This window comes from Squalius cephalus, assembly GCF_949319135.1.
Source record: "Squalius cephalus genome assembly, chromosome: 13".
Taxonomy (NCBI): Eukaryota; Metazoa; Chordata; class Actinopteri; order Cypriniformes; family Leuciscidae; genus Squalius; species Squalius cephalus.
Window position 1 is genome coordinate 25,512,066 of NC_137134.1, and position 17,990 is coordinate 25,530,055.

Below are 17,990 nucleotides of genomic sequence, written 5' to 3' on the forward strand. Positions count from 1 at the left end.
TATTCTTGTTCACCAGCAGCTTTCAACATTCGCTGTGGTTATTCTTTTGTACAGTCAGTTAACTGTACAGATGTGTCACATTATTCTCACATAGCCAGTCCTTTAGGCTGAAGGCAGACCTTCATCCAACAGTCTGATGGCATCTGAAGCTGAGACTATAGTACAGCTGTGACTCCATGACAATCATTAGGCATGACTGACTGGCTGCTGAAGAAAACTTGTACGTGTATAAATCCCTTTTCTTCCTCCAGTCAGTAGCACCAACATTTCTTATAGAGCTTCAGACCATTAAATGATCAGGGTGAAAGAGGAGGTAGCTCAAAATGTGTTTGTTGACAATAAAGGGCAGAGAGAGAGAGAGAGAGAGAGAGAGAGAGAGAGAGAGAGAGAGAGAATGGTGAGTCACTTTTGTAACCCTCATCATCTCCTCATTTCCTGTTCATATTCCTTGTCTTTTTGGGTCAATAGGAGGGCAAGCAGAAGAGTGAAGAGTAAACACATCTGTCTGTGTGTGCATGACAAGTGCATGTGTGTGTGATCATGTTCATTCCACAATACTTTTGTTCTTTAGTACCAGGCCTTCATTTCTGTGTGAACATTTTTAGATTAATTCTGGAATTATTGATTTTATTTGTCAATTTCTATATAAATGCTCTCTATTGCAGTCAAACCTGTGTGTGTGTGTGTGTGTGTGTGTGTGTGTGTGTGTGTGTGTGTGTGTGTGTACAACTATCTTTGTTAGGACCAGTTTGAGTTTTCGACCATGGAGTGAGGACAAAGAGAGTAAAGTGAGGACATTTTGGCCTGTCCTCATTTTCTGAGACCCCTTTAAAGGCCTGTTTGAGGGTCAAGACTTGGTTTTAGGAATAAGGTTATAATTAGGTCAAGGGTAAGTTTAGGGTAAGGGTTTCGGGTTAGGCACTTAGTTGTGATGGGTAAGGTTAGGGTAAGCGGCTATGTTCAAGTAATGTTCAAGAATGTGTGTGTGTGTGTGTGTGTGTGTGTGTGTGTGTGTGTGTGTGTGTGTGTGTGTGTGTGTGTGTGTGTGTGTGTGTGTGTGTGTGTGTGTGTGTGTGTGTGTGTGTCCATGTTCGTTCTACATTGCATTTGTGCTCTACCAGGAATTTATTGTGTTATGGAAATTATCTGATTTATTCTGGATGACAAATAAAATATAAAAAAATACATTTTGTTTTTCGCTTTTCCCATTCATTTCAATGTGGGGTCATTTTGACCCCAAAGACCAGAAGTGTGAAATGTATTTTTTACATACCTTTAGAACAACCGAATCAAGGCAAGTTTTTTTTGTGTGTGTATAGAAGATAGATCATGTAGAAAAGTGACAATTTCATGCAACTGAAATGAAGGGAACCATGTTTATTAACTATGGAAAAGTCGATTGGGGTCATATAGAGGACAGGATGAGGGTTGAAACAGTTGTTGATCTGTAAATTGTTGTTCTCTCAAGATGTCACGCTTTTTTGTTTTCTGATTGATCAATTGCTATATAACAATAGAGCACTTTATACAATAAAGACTGTTTTAAAGCAGCTTCACAGAAATAGTGAAAATAAGACAATGAAAGTAAGTTGTTGTTGTTTTTTTTTTTTTTGGTGAAATACATTCAACTTTCAAAGGAACAGTTCACCCAAATTTGAAATTTCTCTTATCATTTACTCACCCTCTTGTTGTCTCAAACTGGATAACTGCCTTTTTTTAGAGCATAAAGTAAGACCATTGATTCAAACAACACTGGATGATTAACCCTCTGATGGTCCGCGGGGTCTTTTTGACCCGCAAATGACTTTTGCTCAAATTAAAAAAAATGTTCCCTTTGTCCAAATGGTATGAAACCTTCTACGGCTCTTAACACTTTCTAGATCTACAAAAAAAAAAATAAAGTGGAATGATATCTGTTTTTATGTTAGCGTGACAAAATTTGTGACACTCGAGGTCCTCGGGGTCTCTGGAGACCCCGCAATCAAAATAGACAAAATTCATCATCAAAATCAGAAACAACGCAGAACACATCGACAGAAATGGCACAAATAAAGTGCCACATTTCCACCAATGCAAAAAACATCCACAATGCTGAATTATTTTGCTCACAACAAGTGCACACACACACACACACACACACACACATAGAGGAATACATTTTTGAGACTATAAAAACTGTTCTCTTATCATTTGTCAAATAAAATCATCCAAAATGCAGTACCACCACAAAAATAAATTGGTGATACTGACACATTGAAAATGTAAACACACACACACACACACACACACACGCATACACACACAGGAACATTTGTAAGGCTATAATGTGTCAAATAAAATCATCCAAAATGCAGTACCACCACAAAAATAAATTGGTGACACTGACACATTGAAAAATGTGCACACACACACACACACACACACACACACACACACACACACGCATACACACACACACGCATACACACACAGGAACATTTGTAAGGCTATAGTGTGTCAAATAAAATCATCCAAAATGCAGTACCACCACAAAACTAAATTGGTGACACTGACACATTGAAAAATGTGCACAAACACACACACACACACACACACACACACACACACACACACACACACACACACACACACACACACACACACACACACACACACACACACAGGAACATATGTAAGGCTATAATTTGTCAAATAAAATCATCCAAAATGCAGTACCACCACAAAAATAAATTGGTGATACTGACACATTGAAAATGTAAACACACACACACACACACACACACACACACGCATACACACACAGGAACATTTGTAAGGCTATAATGTGTCAAATAAAATCATCCAAAATGCGGAACCACTACAAATATAAAGTGGTGTGGTGACACTGGCTCATCGACAATGTGTACTCACACACTCTCTCTCTCTTTATCTCTCAGACACACACACACACACACACACACACACACACACACACACACACACACACACACACACACACACACACACAATTGAGTGTGTCTAGAATCTAGAATTAGATTAAAAATAAATGATTGAAATAAATGATAAAATCTTAAGACTCCAACATTTCTCTTTATAACATTTTGTTCAGGTTTGATTCTAATCATAATGTAACATTATTGAAAAACTGGGGGGTTTTTTGGTACAAAAAATGTTAAACTTTGACAAAAATATTTTATTTTTGTTATAATTGTGATTTTATAATATTTAGATATGAATCCAACTGAATCCAACTTGTGAAAAGATATCTTTCAGGTAGTCTAATAGCAAATAGCATATACTGGAGCTCTATAGCCATCTAGTGGTTAAAATTATTATTTTTTATTTTAAAACTGCATTTTCCAAAAAATGGGCATAAATGTTACATTAAACCATTTAAAATCATCCATGTTATCCCCATGAATGAAAGTTAGAAATCTGGGTCTTTTATAAAGTGAATTTTACATCAAATGCTGTTTTTTTTGTAAAAAGGCTATTTAAATATTTATTTATTTATTTATTTATAGAAATTTAAAAAATATCATAAATTCTCCAAAAACTGCACAAATGTTGAGTAAAAACATTAACAAACAGAATAAAATTACATTTGTAAAAAAAAAAAACTATTATCTTGTTACAAAATTAAATGTTATTGTCTGGGGTCTCTAGAGACCCCAAAGAACTCAAGTGTAGACATAAAAAAAGACCATCAGAGGGTTAACTTCACTCTTCTGATTTACAAAAGGTTTCACTGTGAAGTTTTGGTCAGTTAACCCTTCCTTGGTTCCTTAACTTAAATGCACAAAGTTCTTAACATGGCTTCTTCCCCATCTTTCTCTGTGTGTTTCAGGTGTGTTAGCGACAGATGCAATGAAAACACTGGAAGTGATAGAGGGAGATTCTGTCACTCTCTCATCACAAAGTGAAATACCAGAACATGGTGTGATTCTATGGACATGTGGACCTGAAAGTTCCTCCACTCCTGTTGTTAAAATGGTCATAAAAAGGTCATATAGAGAATATGAGAGATTCAGAGGCAGACTGCAGATGGACAATAAGACTGGATCGCTCACCATCACAAACACAAGAATCACAGACTCTGAATTGTACACACTACAGATCAGCACCAGAAACAGAGAGGCAATAGAGCTAAAATACAGAGTTATTATATATGGTGAGTGCTCTCAAATTACTATCAAGGTCACTGTGTGAATACTTTGAATACTTTAGTTTCAAACTGACAAATATAAACTTGATTTACAAATGAAAATGTATTTTATTATAAAGTTTGAAATACAGCTTAATATTTTGTTTTTATAGGGCGTTTAACACGCTCATACAATCTCAGTACAGAATTTGGATAAAAGCCTTTGGCAAATGTATAAATGTGACGAGCCTCAAGGGTCTGGAAGAAGGATCCACAGAAGTTCTGTCTTGTGTTTATTAATTATTAATTAATATGTTTCCAGCACGTCTGCCCATTCCTGTCATCAACAGAGAGTTGCAGTGTCCTTCATCCGAGAGATCAACCGATTCAAAATGTGTGTTGGTGTGTTCACTGATGAATGTGTCACACTGTGGCAATGTGACTCTCTCCTGGTACAAAGGAATCAGTGTATTGTCCAGCATCAGTGTGTCTGATCTCAGCATCAGTCTCTCTCTACCTCTGGAGGTGGAATATCAGGATAACAACACTTACAGCTGTGTGATCTACAATCCCATCAGAAACCAGACCACACATCTGGACAACGGTCAACTCTGTCACACATGTGCAGGTACGTCAGTGCTGATTTATTTACGGAGCTTCTCTTTTTTTATTCACAGGTCTCCAGTGTGAAGCGGGTTTTATAACACCTTTAAAGTGACTATTGTTGTACATTATCCCATATACAGTATATAACATGTACAATGTTACAAATAAACTGACTTATAGTTATATGAAAATGTGATTAACATATTATTATGCTCAAGTCTACAGTTTATTACAATGACTCACTTAAAGCAGCATTGATATCATCTCTGTCTGACATTTCAGTATTTTTATATTTAATCTTGTCATTTATATTTTGACAATTTTACACAATGATATTCCATTAAAGCAGTAATTTGTTCATACTTTACAAAAGTTTAAATCATACTGACTTTAATTACTGTTCTTTTTCTGTATTACAGATAAACGCCTGTATTTTCTTTTACTACTGATACCTACCATGGCTGTGATATGTCTCTGGAAACAAAGAAAACAGTGTATTAACAGGTATACTAAAAATGCATCTCGAAATTAAATATGAGCTTACATACTTGCAGTCATAAAAGTTCACCCAAAAGTGAAATTTCAAATATGTGGGGTTTTTTTTTTTTGCTTTCTTATGTTTCTTATGTAAACACAAAAGCTTTTTGGAGCTGCAATTTACATTTCCTTAAGTACTACTGTGTTTTATTAATACAACTGTGGGCTATATAATTTCATAACTGGATAACTATAAAAAGCTATTTTTACAAGCTAACGTTCACCTTATTGATCCAGTGAACAGATAAAATCTAAACAGATTACTTTTGCATACTGCAGCAGACATGAGTCTGGTGATTCCCCTGTTCCAGACTCATCACATTAGAGCAAACTCCAGATTAGGGAAATCATTTTAATACACCATATAAAGTACTTTGGTTTTGTCAATCCTATGTAAGTGAGCGGTTCATCAGAATAATCTACAACAGGAATCAGAGATTATAAAAAATGGTGTTGTCACAATGGTGTTTATTAGATTGTCTGAATGATTTTTCTTAACTTCATCATTGGTCTCATGTTTGGCAACCATCTCACACTTTTAAAGATTATTTTTTATAATTCATAGTTGACTTTTATTTTTATTTATTTATTTATTTATTTATTTTGATTAATTGGATTAAGCCCCCCCCCTCCCCCCTCTTATTTTAGAAATACACTATTCCACCCTGCCCAATGCTAGCTTTCAAACAAACATTTCAGCTGAGTGCTATGAAAACATAGTGAATCTATACCCTTAAAAAAATTAAACATGCTTTTATTACGAATAAAAATAAATAAATGGTTATTGTAGTTATTCCATTGTAACCACAAAGAAACCATGGTTTTGCTTTTTAGTTTAACTATGGTATTTGTACTACAATAAAACCATGGTTAATTTTCTTAAGGGTAGCCTGTATTTGTGCTATATACATTATGTGCAAAAAAGTTACTAAGCAAAAGGAACATTTAAATCCCTATATTAAAATGATAAAAAAAATAATAAAAAAAACACTGTGTTAACAAGCAATGTTCTGTAGGAACACATAGTACCTCGTCATTAATCCTGTAAACATATATACAAAACTTCTTGCATTTATATTCATTTACATGCTGTTATCCCTTTACTGTTACTACTCATAAAATATGAAATTTAGGTTTAAAAGTAAAATGTTAACTTTTAAACCTAAATTTAGCGAGTAACAGCAGATATTTCAGCTAAATGAATGTTTTTGCGCTGAATATTAATTGTCCCTCTCGCCTGCGTTCCGTATGTTTGACGAGCATATGGCGCTACTGGACGAGCCATGTACAGATAAGGATATAGGCCTACCTGTAAAATGAACGTTTTGCACTCTGGACGCACACGCATCTGTCAAAGCAACTGACAGGGCAAGCCATGTTAAACATATTGAACGCTAATGCATCAGCTTGAAGCTTAAAGGAATACTTCAGGATTTAGCATTAAGCTTTGTATTAGTAGAAAACCTGTAGTATTTTCGAATTACCGTGCTTTCCACCCTCATATCCCCCTGAGACGAGAGATTTATGTATTTTTTGTCTGGAAAAAATCCTCCATGACGCAAAAATCGTCATTTTGCGTCATCGGAGGATTTTTTGGCCAGAGGCTAAAGACTACAGCCAGTAGGAGGAGCTGTCCCGCATGTTTTCAACCTGCCCATAGAGGGTGGGATCTCACTCACACAGTGTTGCCAACTTAGCGCCTTTGTCGCTATTTTTAGCGACTTTTCAGACCCCTTTAGGGACAATTTTTTTAAAAAGCAACTAGCGACTAATCTAGCTACTTTTTGAACAAACCTCCAAATGTTGCCAGCATGAGTCCTGCGAGCGCGAGATTTGCTTTCTCCTTGCCGTCACACACCTCTCTCTGCGTCTACCCTGTTCTGTGAATGGCTGAGAGCAGCAGCACGGCAGCTAACAGACGTGAATGAGCAGTGTTGTTTCCACGGACGGACTTATCACTTATCTTTTGTTTTATATTTAAAGAATTTAGTTTGACCATTTTATTTTCCTTTCTTTTCTTGTGCTTATTACTTGAAATACTCACTATCACAGTGCTTTAGTTCACCCAGTTCCCAAACTCTCTCAATTCAGATAATTTTACACATAAATAGTCATTCAATAGCTACTCGTTCTATTGTCTGACAAAAAAATATAGTAAATGAGAACAGCTTTATTGGACATTCGGCTATATAGCCTGTATTATATTATATTACAATACAGTCTGTGAGCATGATTTTAATGAGAAAAAACATTAGGCAGGCAGAACGCAAGTACGCCGCGATGACGTCATGAATATGCTAATTGACGTATGACGTCATCTAGCGACATTTAGCTACTTTTAGGGGAGGCGTTAGTTACTTTCCTTTGAAAATAGTTGGCAACACTGCACTCACAGAATGTACACATAGTTCAGCCATATTTCTTTGGAAGCTAAGCTAGCAGGCTCTTGTTCTGTGGAGAAAACTGAGTAGGAGAAAGCTGAGTAGTAGGGGTTACCATCCTCTTTGGACATGTCCGGCCGTCAAGATCGTCCAAAATGTCCGGGATTCAGCTTTTGCTTTCTGCAGTCGCCATTCATTGTTTACATGCACACCTTTTGTTTCAATCTAGCTGAATTCATTCCGATTGGTGAATCTGAATGTAGTGTTTACATGAACGCTAAACAAGTGATCGGTTGATATGCGTTTTAACATTGCTAAGAAAATTCCCGCTCCTCCATGAGAGATGCGAGACCGGTGCGTCTCGATGTCGGTCATCAGTAATCACACCTCCGGCCTCGCGCTGTTCTCCCGTGGCCCTCAGCCTTGTCCTGCTCGCCACAGTAAACATAATGAATGGCGACTGTAGAACGCAAAAGCCGAAACCCGGAAATTTGGGGCGATCTCGAAATCCAGGGCAAATTCATCACGGAGACTCGCTAGTAGCCTAGCTTTGTTGTTTTCAACTGCGCTCTCTAACAGGTAGGCGTGGCTTGGGAGTGGCCTCGTAGGGCAGCGAAGCAAGTGCATTCTGGGAGTTGTTGTCTTTCATCCATAAGCCAAAAATACATTTTCTGGCTTTTCTTAGTCTAGAAAGCTCCAAATTCAAAAATAATTTCACATTTCTTCTACATAAATGACCTATTTTAAATACACATTCATCTTTCCAGAGGTGAAGTATCCCTAAAGAATTATTATTTTTTGGGCAGCGTGCATCACTTATGCTACCTTTCCCGCAGCAGCAAAGACATGTTTCCTCAACTATTTCTTTGTGTGCATTTTGTCCATTAGTGCCAACGTTATCTCACGACCAATTTGTACGAATTTGTATGAGCGATTAAAAAGTGGCTAATTCATTCGAATTTGTACGATTTGTCTAAACCCACGTGGTGGTTTAGGGGCGGGTCAGGGGTAGGTCATTTGTACGAAATTAGCCTAATTCATATGAATTGGGCAACTCGTAAAATATGTACAATTTAGCAAAAATCTTACGAATTAGCCACTTCGTAAAGTTCGTTGTTGCAGCCCTAAAAATAACCTAATTGAATGATGAATTTGCAGTTACTATAATATTTGTAGTATAGCTGCATTCATTTGTATATGTGGCTAAATCATTACCATTGCTCTGTTGTGTTTTCTTCTTGAAAGTTGCAGGGTTGGAGAGATGCTGCAATTGTGGGGAAAAAGAGGTACTGGAGATCAGCAGTGGCCCAGTCATTCAGGCACATGACTTAAATAGTTGTGGAGGATATTTTTTACACATTTCTAAATAAATTATTTTACACTGACCACGAAAATTGTATTTGTCAGTTTTTTTCTTATGTGGGGCTGCTCTTGTTACAATGACTAGAGTCCAAATGTCAAAAATGCTGTTTCAAATTAATTTTAAGATATACCTTCCCCCAATACGTTGCAATCACCATGAGTTAAATTTGTGGAATGCATTTATATGTTATATCTCTAATAACATTTGTTTTTACTCCACGACACACAGGGTGCACTTTTGTGCTCACATCAGCAACTGTTTACCTCTTTTATTCTAGTGTTGTCTCTTATCTGGAAATTACCAGAGCTCTCAGAGGTAACTCAGTGTTGAAAGTATCAGGTTACAAAGTGTTACTGCCCCTTTGTATAGCTCTCTCTCTCTCTCTCTCTCATATATATATAGATATGTATATTATATATATGTATATGTATTATTATATATACAGTGGGTACGGAAAGTATTCAGACCCCCTTAAATGTTTCACTCTTTGTTATATTGCAGCCATTTGCTAATATCATTTAAGTTTATTTTTTTCCCCACATTATTGTACACACAGCACCCCACATTGACAGAAAAACACAGAATTGTTGACATTTTTGCACATTTATTAAAAAAGAAAAACTGAAATATCACATGGTCCTAAGTATTCAGACCCTTTGCTGTGACACTCATATATATATATACTCATATATATATCTTGAGATGGTTCTACACCTTCATTTGAGTCCAACTGTGCATACATGCATGCATATACATATACATACACATATACATATATATGAGGTGCACAATGCCCCTGAATGTATTCCACAAATGTATCTATATTGGTGGAATACATTCAGAGGGATTGTGCACCTAACTTAAAGATCTTACCACGAGCAGTTTATCCAGTCAACAAGGAATTCACTGAATTTTTTATGACATTTTTATTGTTTATTCGTCATTTTAACGTGGGAACCATTGGCTTCTGCCCAAAAGTGGGTATGATGATAATGAAGGTTATGACGAACAATTAAGATGCTTGAAATGTAGACCTACATCAAATTTAAAAAAATAAAAAAAAGAACTGGGAATAATATTCATTATGAAAGTAAACAGCAACACCATTTTATATCAAGGGTCTAAAATACTTCAAAATAAGAACTTCTTATATTAAGAACACCCTATAGTGCTACAATTAACCACCAATACCACAGTATCTAAGGACCATTTATCCTACACAGTCCTAGCGACAGAATTAAAGAGGAGTATGAAAGCACCTCGTGTAGTAGAGTAGCCTAATGTGTAAGTGATCCAATGCAGCAGGCCTAGATCTGCGGAAACTAAAAGAGAATGAAAAGTAACTCATGTAATCCTTCAGCATCTGAAAGAACACCAAGCTTAATTTGCTGTGTTGTGTTCAGTGAAGAATATGGGGCATTAACAATTGTGCATGTACTGTACTTTGTATCAAGTCATGTGTGTAAACAGGTCGCCATCAAATCTGATGGGGTGTGAGAGACATCTAGTGGTCGATGTGTGAAAAGTGAAAGTGACATATAAAGGCCAAGTATGGTAACCCATACAAGTTTTTCCTATGCATTTAACCCATCCAGTTTAGTGCACACAGATTATTAGGATTGAGTAGTTAACACACTGCAAACCATAGACACACACCCAGAGCATTTGGCAGCCGTTTCTGCTGTAGCACATGGGAGGTTATACAGGGCATTTAACCTCAGTCATTTCCTGCTGCTATTGAGAATCAAACCTGCAATCTTCAGATAACAAGTCTTCTCTCTAATTATTAGGCCACAACTGCCCCAAAGAAGTGCAGGACACTGATATGGATCAGGTCATAAAAACAGGGAAAAGGCCAGTAATTGAGTAACAGCACTCATTTGTTTATTTGGTTTTATTAACCAAAATAATAACCTACATCATAATGATGTGGTACCTTGTTGATCAACCCAGATATATCAGATTACAAGGATGAATCGAACTGAAGGGGAACATCCTGTATTAAAAATTAGTTTGATCCTTTAGGTAAAACTTGACTTCTGAGAGTGAGAAATTAACAGTGAGATATATACATGGCTAAAAAAAAAAAGCATTTTCTTAGTTCGCATTTTCAGGGAAAAAGATAAAAATAAACCATTCCAGAATGAGAGAGACAGTCTCTACTTGTTTAGAGACTCATGGTTAAGTCTGTTCTCTGCTGTCCTGGGGCCCGTTCTTCGTACGTTGCTTATTACATCCGAGATCAAATGACACATCCAAGATGATATCATCGTGCGAATCATGATCTGGCTAACTCGGTTCTTCGAACACACTTGCCGGATATGATTAGTATAGCTGGATTGTGTTATCTGAGATAATTGCGCGTTCATGCGCTGGTTAAAAGGGGATATGTATCGATAGTAGAAACATTGATCAGCAACGCTGCTATTGGCTGCTCAGCGTGGCCAAAGAACGCACTCAGTTTTTCTCCTCAGCAGAGCAAGAACTAATAGTCGAAGTTTATTCGGAATTTTAATGTTTAATCAAAACGCCAGGGAACACCTCAAAGTCTGCAAAAGCCAGGAGAGAGGGCTGGCAAAAAGTAGCAGACAATTTAAATCCGTTAGAAGTGGCCATGTTAGATGTTTTTATCACTTATTAGCTTATTTTTATTTTATTTTAATAATTGCATAATTACTTTGTGCATTGTAATGTCAGAGTCACCACACTAGAACATGGGAACTAATAAAAGTGAAGTACAAAAATATTCTACATAATGGTAATTTTTAGTTATATTATACAGTAGTCTCTTTTATAAAAGGCACTGTTAAATAAATGGTGTTCTGTTTATAAAAGCAACCAAGAAAAAGGCTGAGAAAAAAAAAGAAAAGAAAAGATCTTAGTAGCCTACACTGTCAAATAATTTTTGCTGCATTAAATTAAGGCCGTATAGTCATTTCAACTGTTAAATCTTGAGTAATGATGAATTGCTTTGACTTGTGAAAGTGAAAACTGATAAACTTATGTTAATGTAAAAATATTTTGCCATGAGTTATTGATCACATTTTTCCCCAGTGTAGTTCATTGTAATGACATTGTGTTTTCCTCTTTTGTGCACTTTTACATAATACACCAACACTTGTATCTGTTCCCAAGAAAGTGGTGGCTGAAATATGTGCAGTAAGTGGACATTTTCTAACTCTCCAAAGGAAAGAAAGTATAAGACTTTGTAATGTCCATTTGTTTCCATTGCACTGGACAGTGAATAAACCCTCTCAGATAACTGTCATAAGGAGGAACTAGCCTACCTGCAAGTGCATAAAGAACTTTACTTCATTTATACTTGTATGCTTTATGGCTGCAATATAAGTTGCAGGATTCCACATCTACAGAAAGGCCTACAGAAGAGTCTGCACAGACAGAGGAGACATAGGCCTACAGGTGGGCAGTATATAGCCAACTTTTCCTTTTTATTTGCTGCATGAGGCATGTGTCTAATATCTCTTGTTGCAGGCACTTGACCACTGGCATTTCTTTACAAAGAACAATTGAAATAAAACTCAAGGAACTAAGCATATTAGTCTTTTATTAGACATTTAATGAAAAGTGTTTTTTTTTTTGTTTTTTTTGTTTTTGTTTTTTTTTGGCAATGTTGTGTAATATGGCACATGCAACAATATCACAGGCCCTGTCAGGTGTGCAACCCTCAGACTTTTCAGACACTGAAATCTTCCCTTTAGTTAGCTGAAGTTCATTTCATTGTGTGCCCTTGTCCTGGCTAGAGCTGCACTGTAACTGGTTTGGGTCAGGGAATGGGGTCATAAAACACCTGTCTGCAGGAACATGTCATAATCACCTATGAACAAAATGCAGTTCTGTTTGGATCAGCATAAGTGTATGTAATACAGTGAGCTTGATATTTAATTGTGGAACTTTTCTTACCACTTGCAAATAATGTGCATACATGTGAATCTCTGAAAATGATTAAGTCATGCACAGATCCTGGCCATTTTGCTTTCACATTTGTGATATGGAAGATTTTAGTCAACTGCCTTTTTTTTATTTTATATAATATTACTAATCTGGAATATTAAGAATCACAATAGTAACTGGGCTGCACATTTACATTGTGAACCCCCTTTCTGTTCACATAATCCCCTTCATTGAGGCCTTGATGGCAGTCTATGGTTTAGCCTATAGTCTATAGTACCAATCACGTTAGTGAAGCCTGAGTGACATATCTGTAATCGGCATGGTCATGATTGTATGATCTTCATAAAAAATTATGATAACCTAAAAAGAATAATAAAAAAAAACTGCTTTACAACATTGGGTCTTAAGTGGCTTGGAAATAAAATAAAATAAAAATAAAATAAAAAATAAACCTGTTTTTTTAAACATAAAAGCGACAAAAAACGACAATCTCACGAATCACGAGAAAATATATATAGGCTATATATATATATATATATATATATATATATATATATATATATATATATATATATATATCTCAGAAAGTGCACTATCGCGCTGCGCTGGACTTCCCGTATCAGCTCCGCTTATGAAGCCGGGATCTAATCCTGTTAACATGAAATAAGCCTGCTCCCGAGCAGGTTTAAGTTTGCGCACATGTTGCTATGACAGCAAGTCCAGGGGCCCGTTCTTCGTACGTTGCTTATTACATCCGAGATCAAATGACACATCCAAGATGATATCATCGTGCGAATCATGATCTGGCTAACTCGGTTCTTCGAACACACTTGCCGGATATGATTAGTATCGCTGGATTGTGTTATCTGAGATAATTGCGCGTTCATGCGCTGGTTAAAAGGGGATATGTATCGATAGTAGAAACATTGATCAGCAACGCTGCTATTGGCTGCTCAGCGTGGCCAAAGAACGCACTCAGTTTTTCTCCTCAGCAGAGCAAGAACTAATAGTCGAAGTTTATTCGGAATTTTAATGTTTAATCAAAACGCCAGGGAACACCTCAAAGTCTGCAAAAGCCAGGAGAGAGGGCTGGCAAAAAGTAGCAGACAATTTAAATCCGTTAGAAGTGGCCATGTTAGATGTTTTTATCACTTATTAGCTTATTTTATTTTATTTTTTTTAATAATTGCATAATTACTTTGTGCATTGTAATGTCAGAGTCACCACACTAGAACATGGGAACTAATAAAAGTGAAGTACAAAAATATTCTACATAATGGTAATTTTTAGTTATATTATACAGTAGTCTCTTTTATAAAAGGCACTGTTAAATAAATGGTGTTCTGTTTATAAAAGCAACCAAGAAAAAGGCTGAGAAAAAAAAAGAAAAGAAAAGATCTTAGTAGCCTACACTGTCAAATAATTTTTGCTGCATTAAATTAAGGCCGTATAGTCATTTCAACTGTTAAAGCTTGAGTAATGATGAATTGCTTTGACTTGTGAAAGTGAAAACTGATAAACTTATGTTAATGTACACATATTTTGCCATGAGTTATTGATCACATTTTTCCCCAGTGTAGTTCATTGTAATGACATTGTGTTTTCCTCTTTTGTGCACTTTTACATAATACACCAACACTTGTATCTGTTCCCAAGAAAGTGGTGGCTGAAATATGTGCAGTAAGTGGACATTTTCTAACTTTCCAAAGGAAAGAAAGCATAAGACTTTGTAATGTCCATTTGTTTCCATTGCACTGGACAGTGAATAAACCCTCTCAGATAACTGTCATATGGAGGAACTAGCCTACCTGCAAGTGCATAAATAACTTTACTTCATTTATACTTGTATGCTTTATGGCTGCAATATAAGTTGCAGGATTCCACATCTACAGAAAGGCCTACAGAAGAGTCTGCACAGACAGAGGAGACATAGGCCTACAGGTGGGCAGTATATAGCCAACTTTTCCTTTTTATTTGTTGCATGAGGCATGTGTCTAATATCTCTTGTTGCAGGCACTTGACCACTGGCTTTTCTTTACAAAGAACAATTGAAATAAAACTCAAGGAACTAAGAATATTAGTCTTTTATTAAACATTTAATGAAAAGTGTTTTTTTTTTTGGCAATGTTGTGTAATATGGCACATGCAACAATGTCACAGGCCCTGTCAGGTGTGCAACCCTCAGACTTTTCAGACACTGAAATCTTCCCTTTAGTTAGCCAAAGTTCATTTCATTGTGTGCCCTTGTCCTGGAGCTGCACTGTAACTGGTTTGGGTCAGGGAATGGGGTCATAAAACACCTGTCTGCAGGAACATGTCATAATCACCTATGAACAAAATGCAGTTCTGTTAGGATCAGCATAAGTGTATGTAATACAGTGAGCTTGATATTTAATTGTGGAACTTTTCTTACCACTTGCAAATAATGTGCATACATGTGAATCTCTGAAAATGATTAAGTCATGCACAGATCCTGGCCATTTTGCTTTCACATTTGTGATATGGGAGATTTTAGTCAACTGCCTTTTTTTTATTTTATATAATATTACTAATCTGGAATATTAAGAATCACAATAGTAACTGGGCTGCACATTTACATTGTGAACCCTTTCTGTTCACATAATCCCCTTCATTGAGGCCTTGATGGCAGTCTATGGTTTAGCCATATGGTTTATAGTACCAATCACGTTAGTGAAGCCTGAGTGACATATCTGTAATCGGCATGGTCATGATTGTATGATCTTCATAAAAAATTATGATAACCTAAAAAGAATAATAAAAAAAAAAACTGCTTTACAACATTGGGTCTTAAGTGGCTTGGAAATAAAAATAAAAAAATAAAAAAAATTAAATAAACCTGTTTTTTTAAACCTAAAAGCGACAAAAAACGACAATCTCACGAATCACGAGAAAATATATATAGGCTATATATATATATATATATATATATATATATATATCACTTTCTGAGATATATCACTTTCTGAGATATATATATATATATATATATATCTCAGAAAGTGATATATATATATATATATATATATATATATATATATATATATATATATATATATATATATATATATATATATATATATATATATTTATTTCAGAAAGTGCACTATCGCGCTGCGCTGGACTTCCCGTATCAGCTCCGCTTATGAAGCCGCGGTCTAATCCTGTTAACATGAAATAAGCCTGCTCCCGAGCAGGTTTAAGTTTGCGCACATGTTGCTATGACAGCAAGTCCAGGATGAGCGTTGAAGAACCAAACAATCCAGGATCATGCCAAATCGCCAACAATCAAATCCAGCTAAGTGAGTTAGCGACGTACGAAGAACGGACCCCTGTTCTAGATCTGATGTCATAAACCAGAAAAGCAACAGTAGCCACACCCACCACCACAGAGATGACCAATCGGATCACAGCTTCAGTGTACCCACAACAGTTGTCAGGGTCTAAGGGAAGACGAGCATAAAAAACTTCACAAAGTGAATAAAACACAAGCTTGGTGGAACTTACATAAACACCAAAGCACTGTCAGTCAGATGTCAATTAATCAGAACAATAGGAGATATTTGTGTACTTTTCTCAGACACTGACTGACCTGAAGACATCTGACAGAGTTCACTGATGTCCAGATTTGTGGTCTGGTTGCTGATGGGATTGTTGATCACACAGCTGTAAGTGTTGTTATCCTGATATTCCACCTCCAGAGGTAGAGAGAGACTGATGCTGAGATCAGACACACTGATGCTGGACAATACACTGATTCCTTTGTACCAGGAGAGAGTCACATCACTCACATTCAACACTGAACACACCAGTGAACAACTCTGACTAGATGATGATGAAGATGCAATTTGCAGATTGCCACTTAAAATGACAGGGCTGGGCAGAAAAGCTAAACAAAAGGGATAATACAGAAAGACAAAGGCAGTTTTTCAGTGGACAGAGTTGGATCCTGTGAACAACTATTTCATGAAATTAATGTACAGATTCAGTAATATACACAGTAAAAGTATGTTCTAAAAAGTCACAATCACATTATTACTCACCATAGACAGTAACTCTGAATCTCTTGTATGAGATCCCAATGCTGCTGATGATCTGTAGTTTATAAAGTCCAGTGTGTTCAGATCTGATGTTTCTGATGGTCAGATATCCAGTTTGATTGTCCATCTGCAGTCTGTCTCTGAATCTCCCATCAGCACCATCATGTAATACAATGTCATTGGTCTTTCTATCCATTTCAACAATGAGAAAGCCTTGCAGTCCGAACATCCACAGTATGTGATCATCATTCAGCATATCAGTACCATCATTCTGTAGAGTGACAGAATCTCCCTCAATCACTGACACTGACTTCACTTCATCTGTATCAGCAAACACACCTGAAATAACTGAATAGATAAAATACAGATAAACCTTCAGATCAATGCAGGTGATAGGTGAAAAACAGGAAATGGCCACCAGTTCAACAGGAAGTGGCTTTATTCTCTCTGAGTTTCCACTACCTTCATTACAAGTTAATCTGTCAACTTTTATTATTAAAATATTGCTGTATTTTTAAAGCAACTGCAACATTTTCACAAAAAAAAAAAAACAAAAAAAAACGTATAGGCTACTTTGTTGTATTGAGAGATTAGGCCTAATGTAGCTTAAAAAAACAACAACATTAGTCTAAAAGCAATAATCTTTATGTGTGTTTATAGTGTAAAAAGTAAAGGCAGTATAAGTGAAAGTAGATTACCTTGTAAACAGAGGACGAGAAAAATGAAACTCCTCATGCTGCTGAAGATCGAGTGTTACTGTGTGTTCGATCTCTTCAAAGCTGAGCACAGGAAGATTCAGACGATGCCTGATGACCTCATTTCTGGTTATGAGTCAGAATTGATCATGAACTGAAACATGGGCAGTCTTTATATCTGCTAGAGATTTACTTTGTGTATAGATGGAGGTTTCGATTGGGTTATAGCTGCATTTGAATCTGTATCTTCAATTGTTCTAAGGCGAGTTGCAGTGATAGTTGAACGTTTACTTG

At 36.3% G+C, this 17,990-nt stretch overlaps 2 protein-coding genes across 5 annotated transcripts in view; both read left to right on the forward strand.

The window, feature by feature from the left end:
* The window catches only part of LOC307169724 (CD48 antigen-like), a 34,395-nt gene extending 25,337 nt beyond the window's left edge, over positions 1 to 9,058 (forward strand). For 2 of the 4 annotated variants that reach the window (XM_079890514.1, XM_079890516.1), the window contains 4 exons: positions 3,848 to 4,171; positions 4,467 to 4,772; positions 5,170 to 5,254; positions 8,914 to 9,057. In XM_079890514.1, the coding sequence (XP_079746640.1) occupies positions 3,848 to 3,923 (76 nt within the window). In that variant the 3' untranslated portion in view covers positions 3,924 to 4,171; positions 4,467 to 4,772; positions 5,170 to 5,254; positions 8,914 to 9,057. Of the gene's footprint in view, positions 1 to 3,847; positions 4,172 to 4,466; positions 4,773 to 5,169; positions 5,255 to 8,913 lie in introns of all 4 variants that reach the window. The other 2 variants (XM_079890517.1, XM_079890515.1) reach the window with 1 other exon arrangement.
* Positions 1 to 17,990, forward strand: part of LOC307169739 (uncharacterized protein) — an 89,188-nt gene that overhangs the window by 16,334 nt on the left and 54,864 nt on the right. The gene's annotated exons all lie outside the window — the stretch shown is intronic.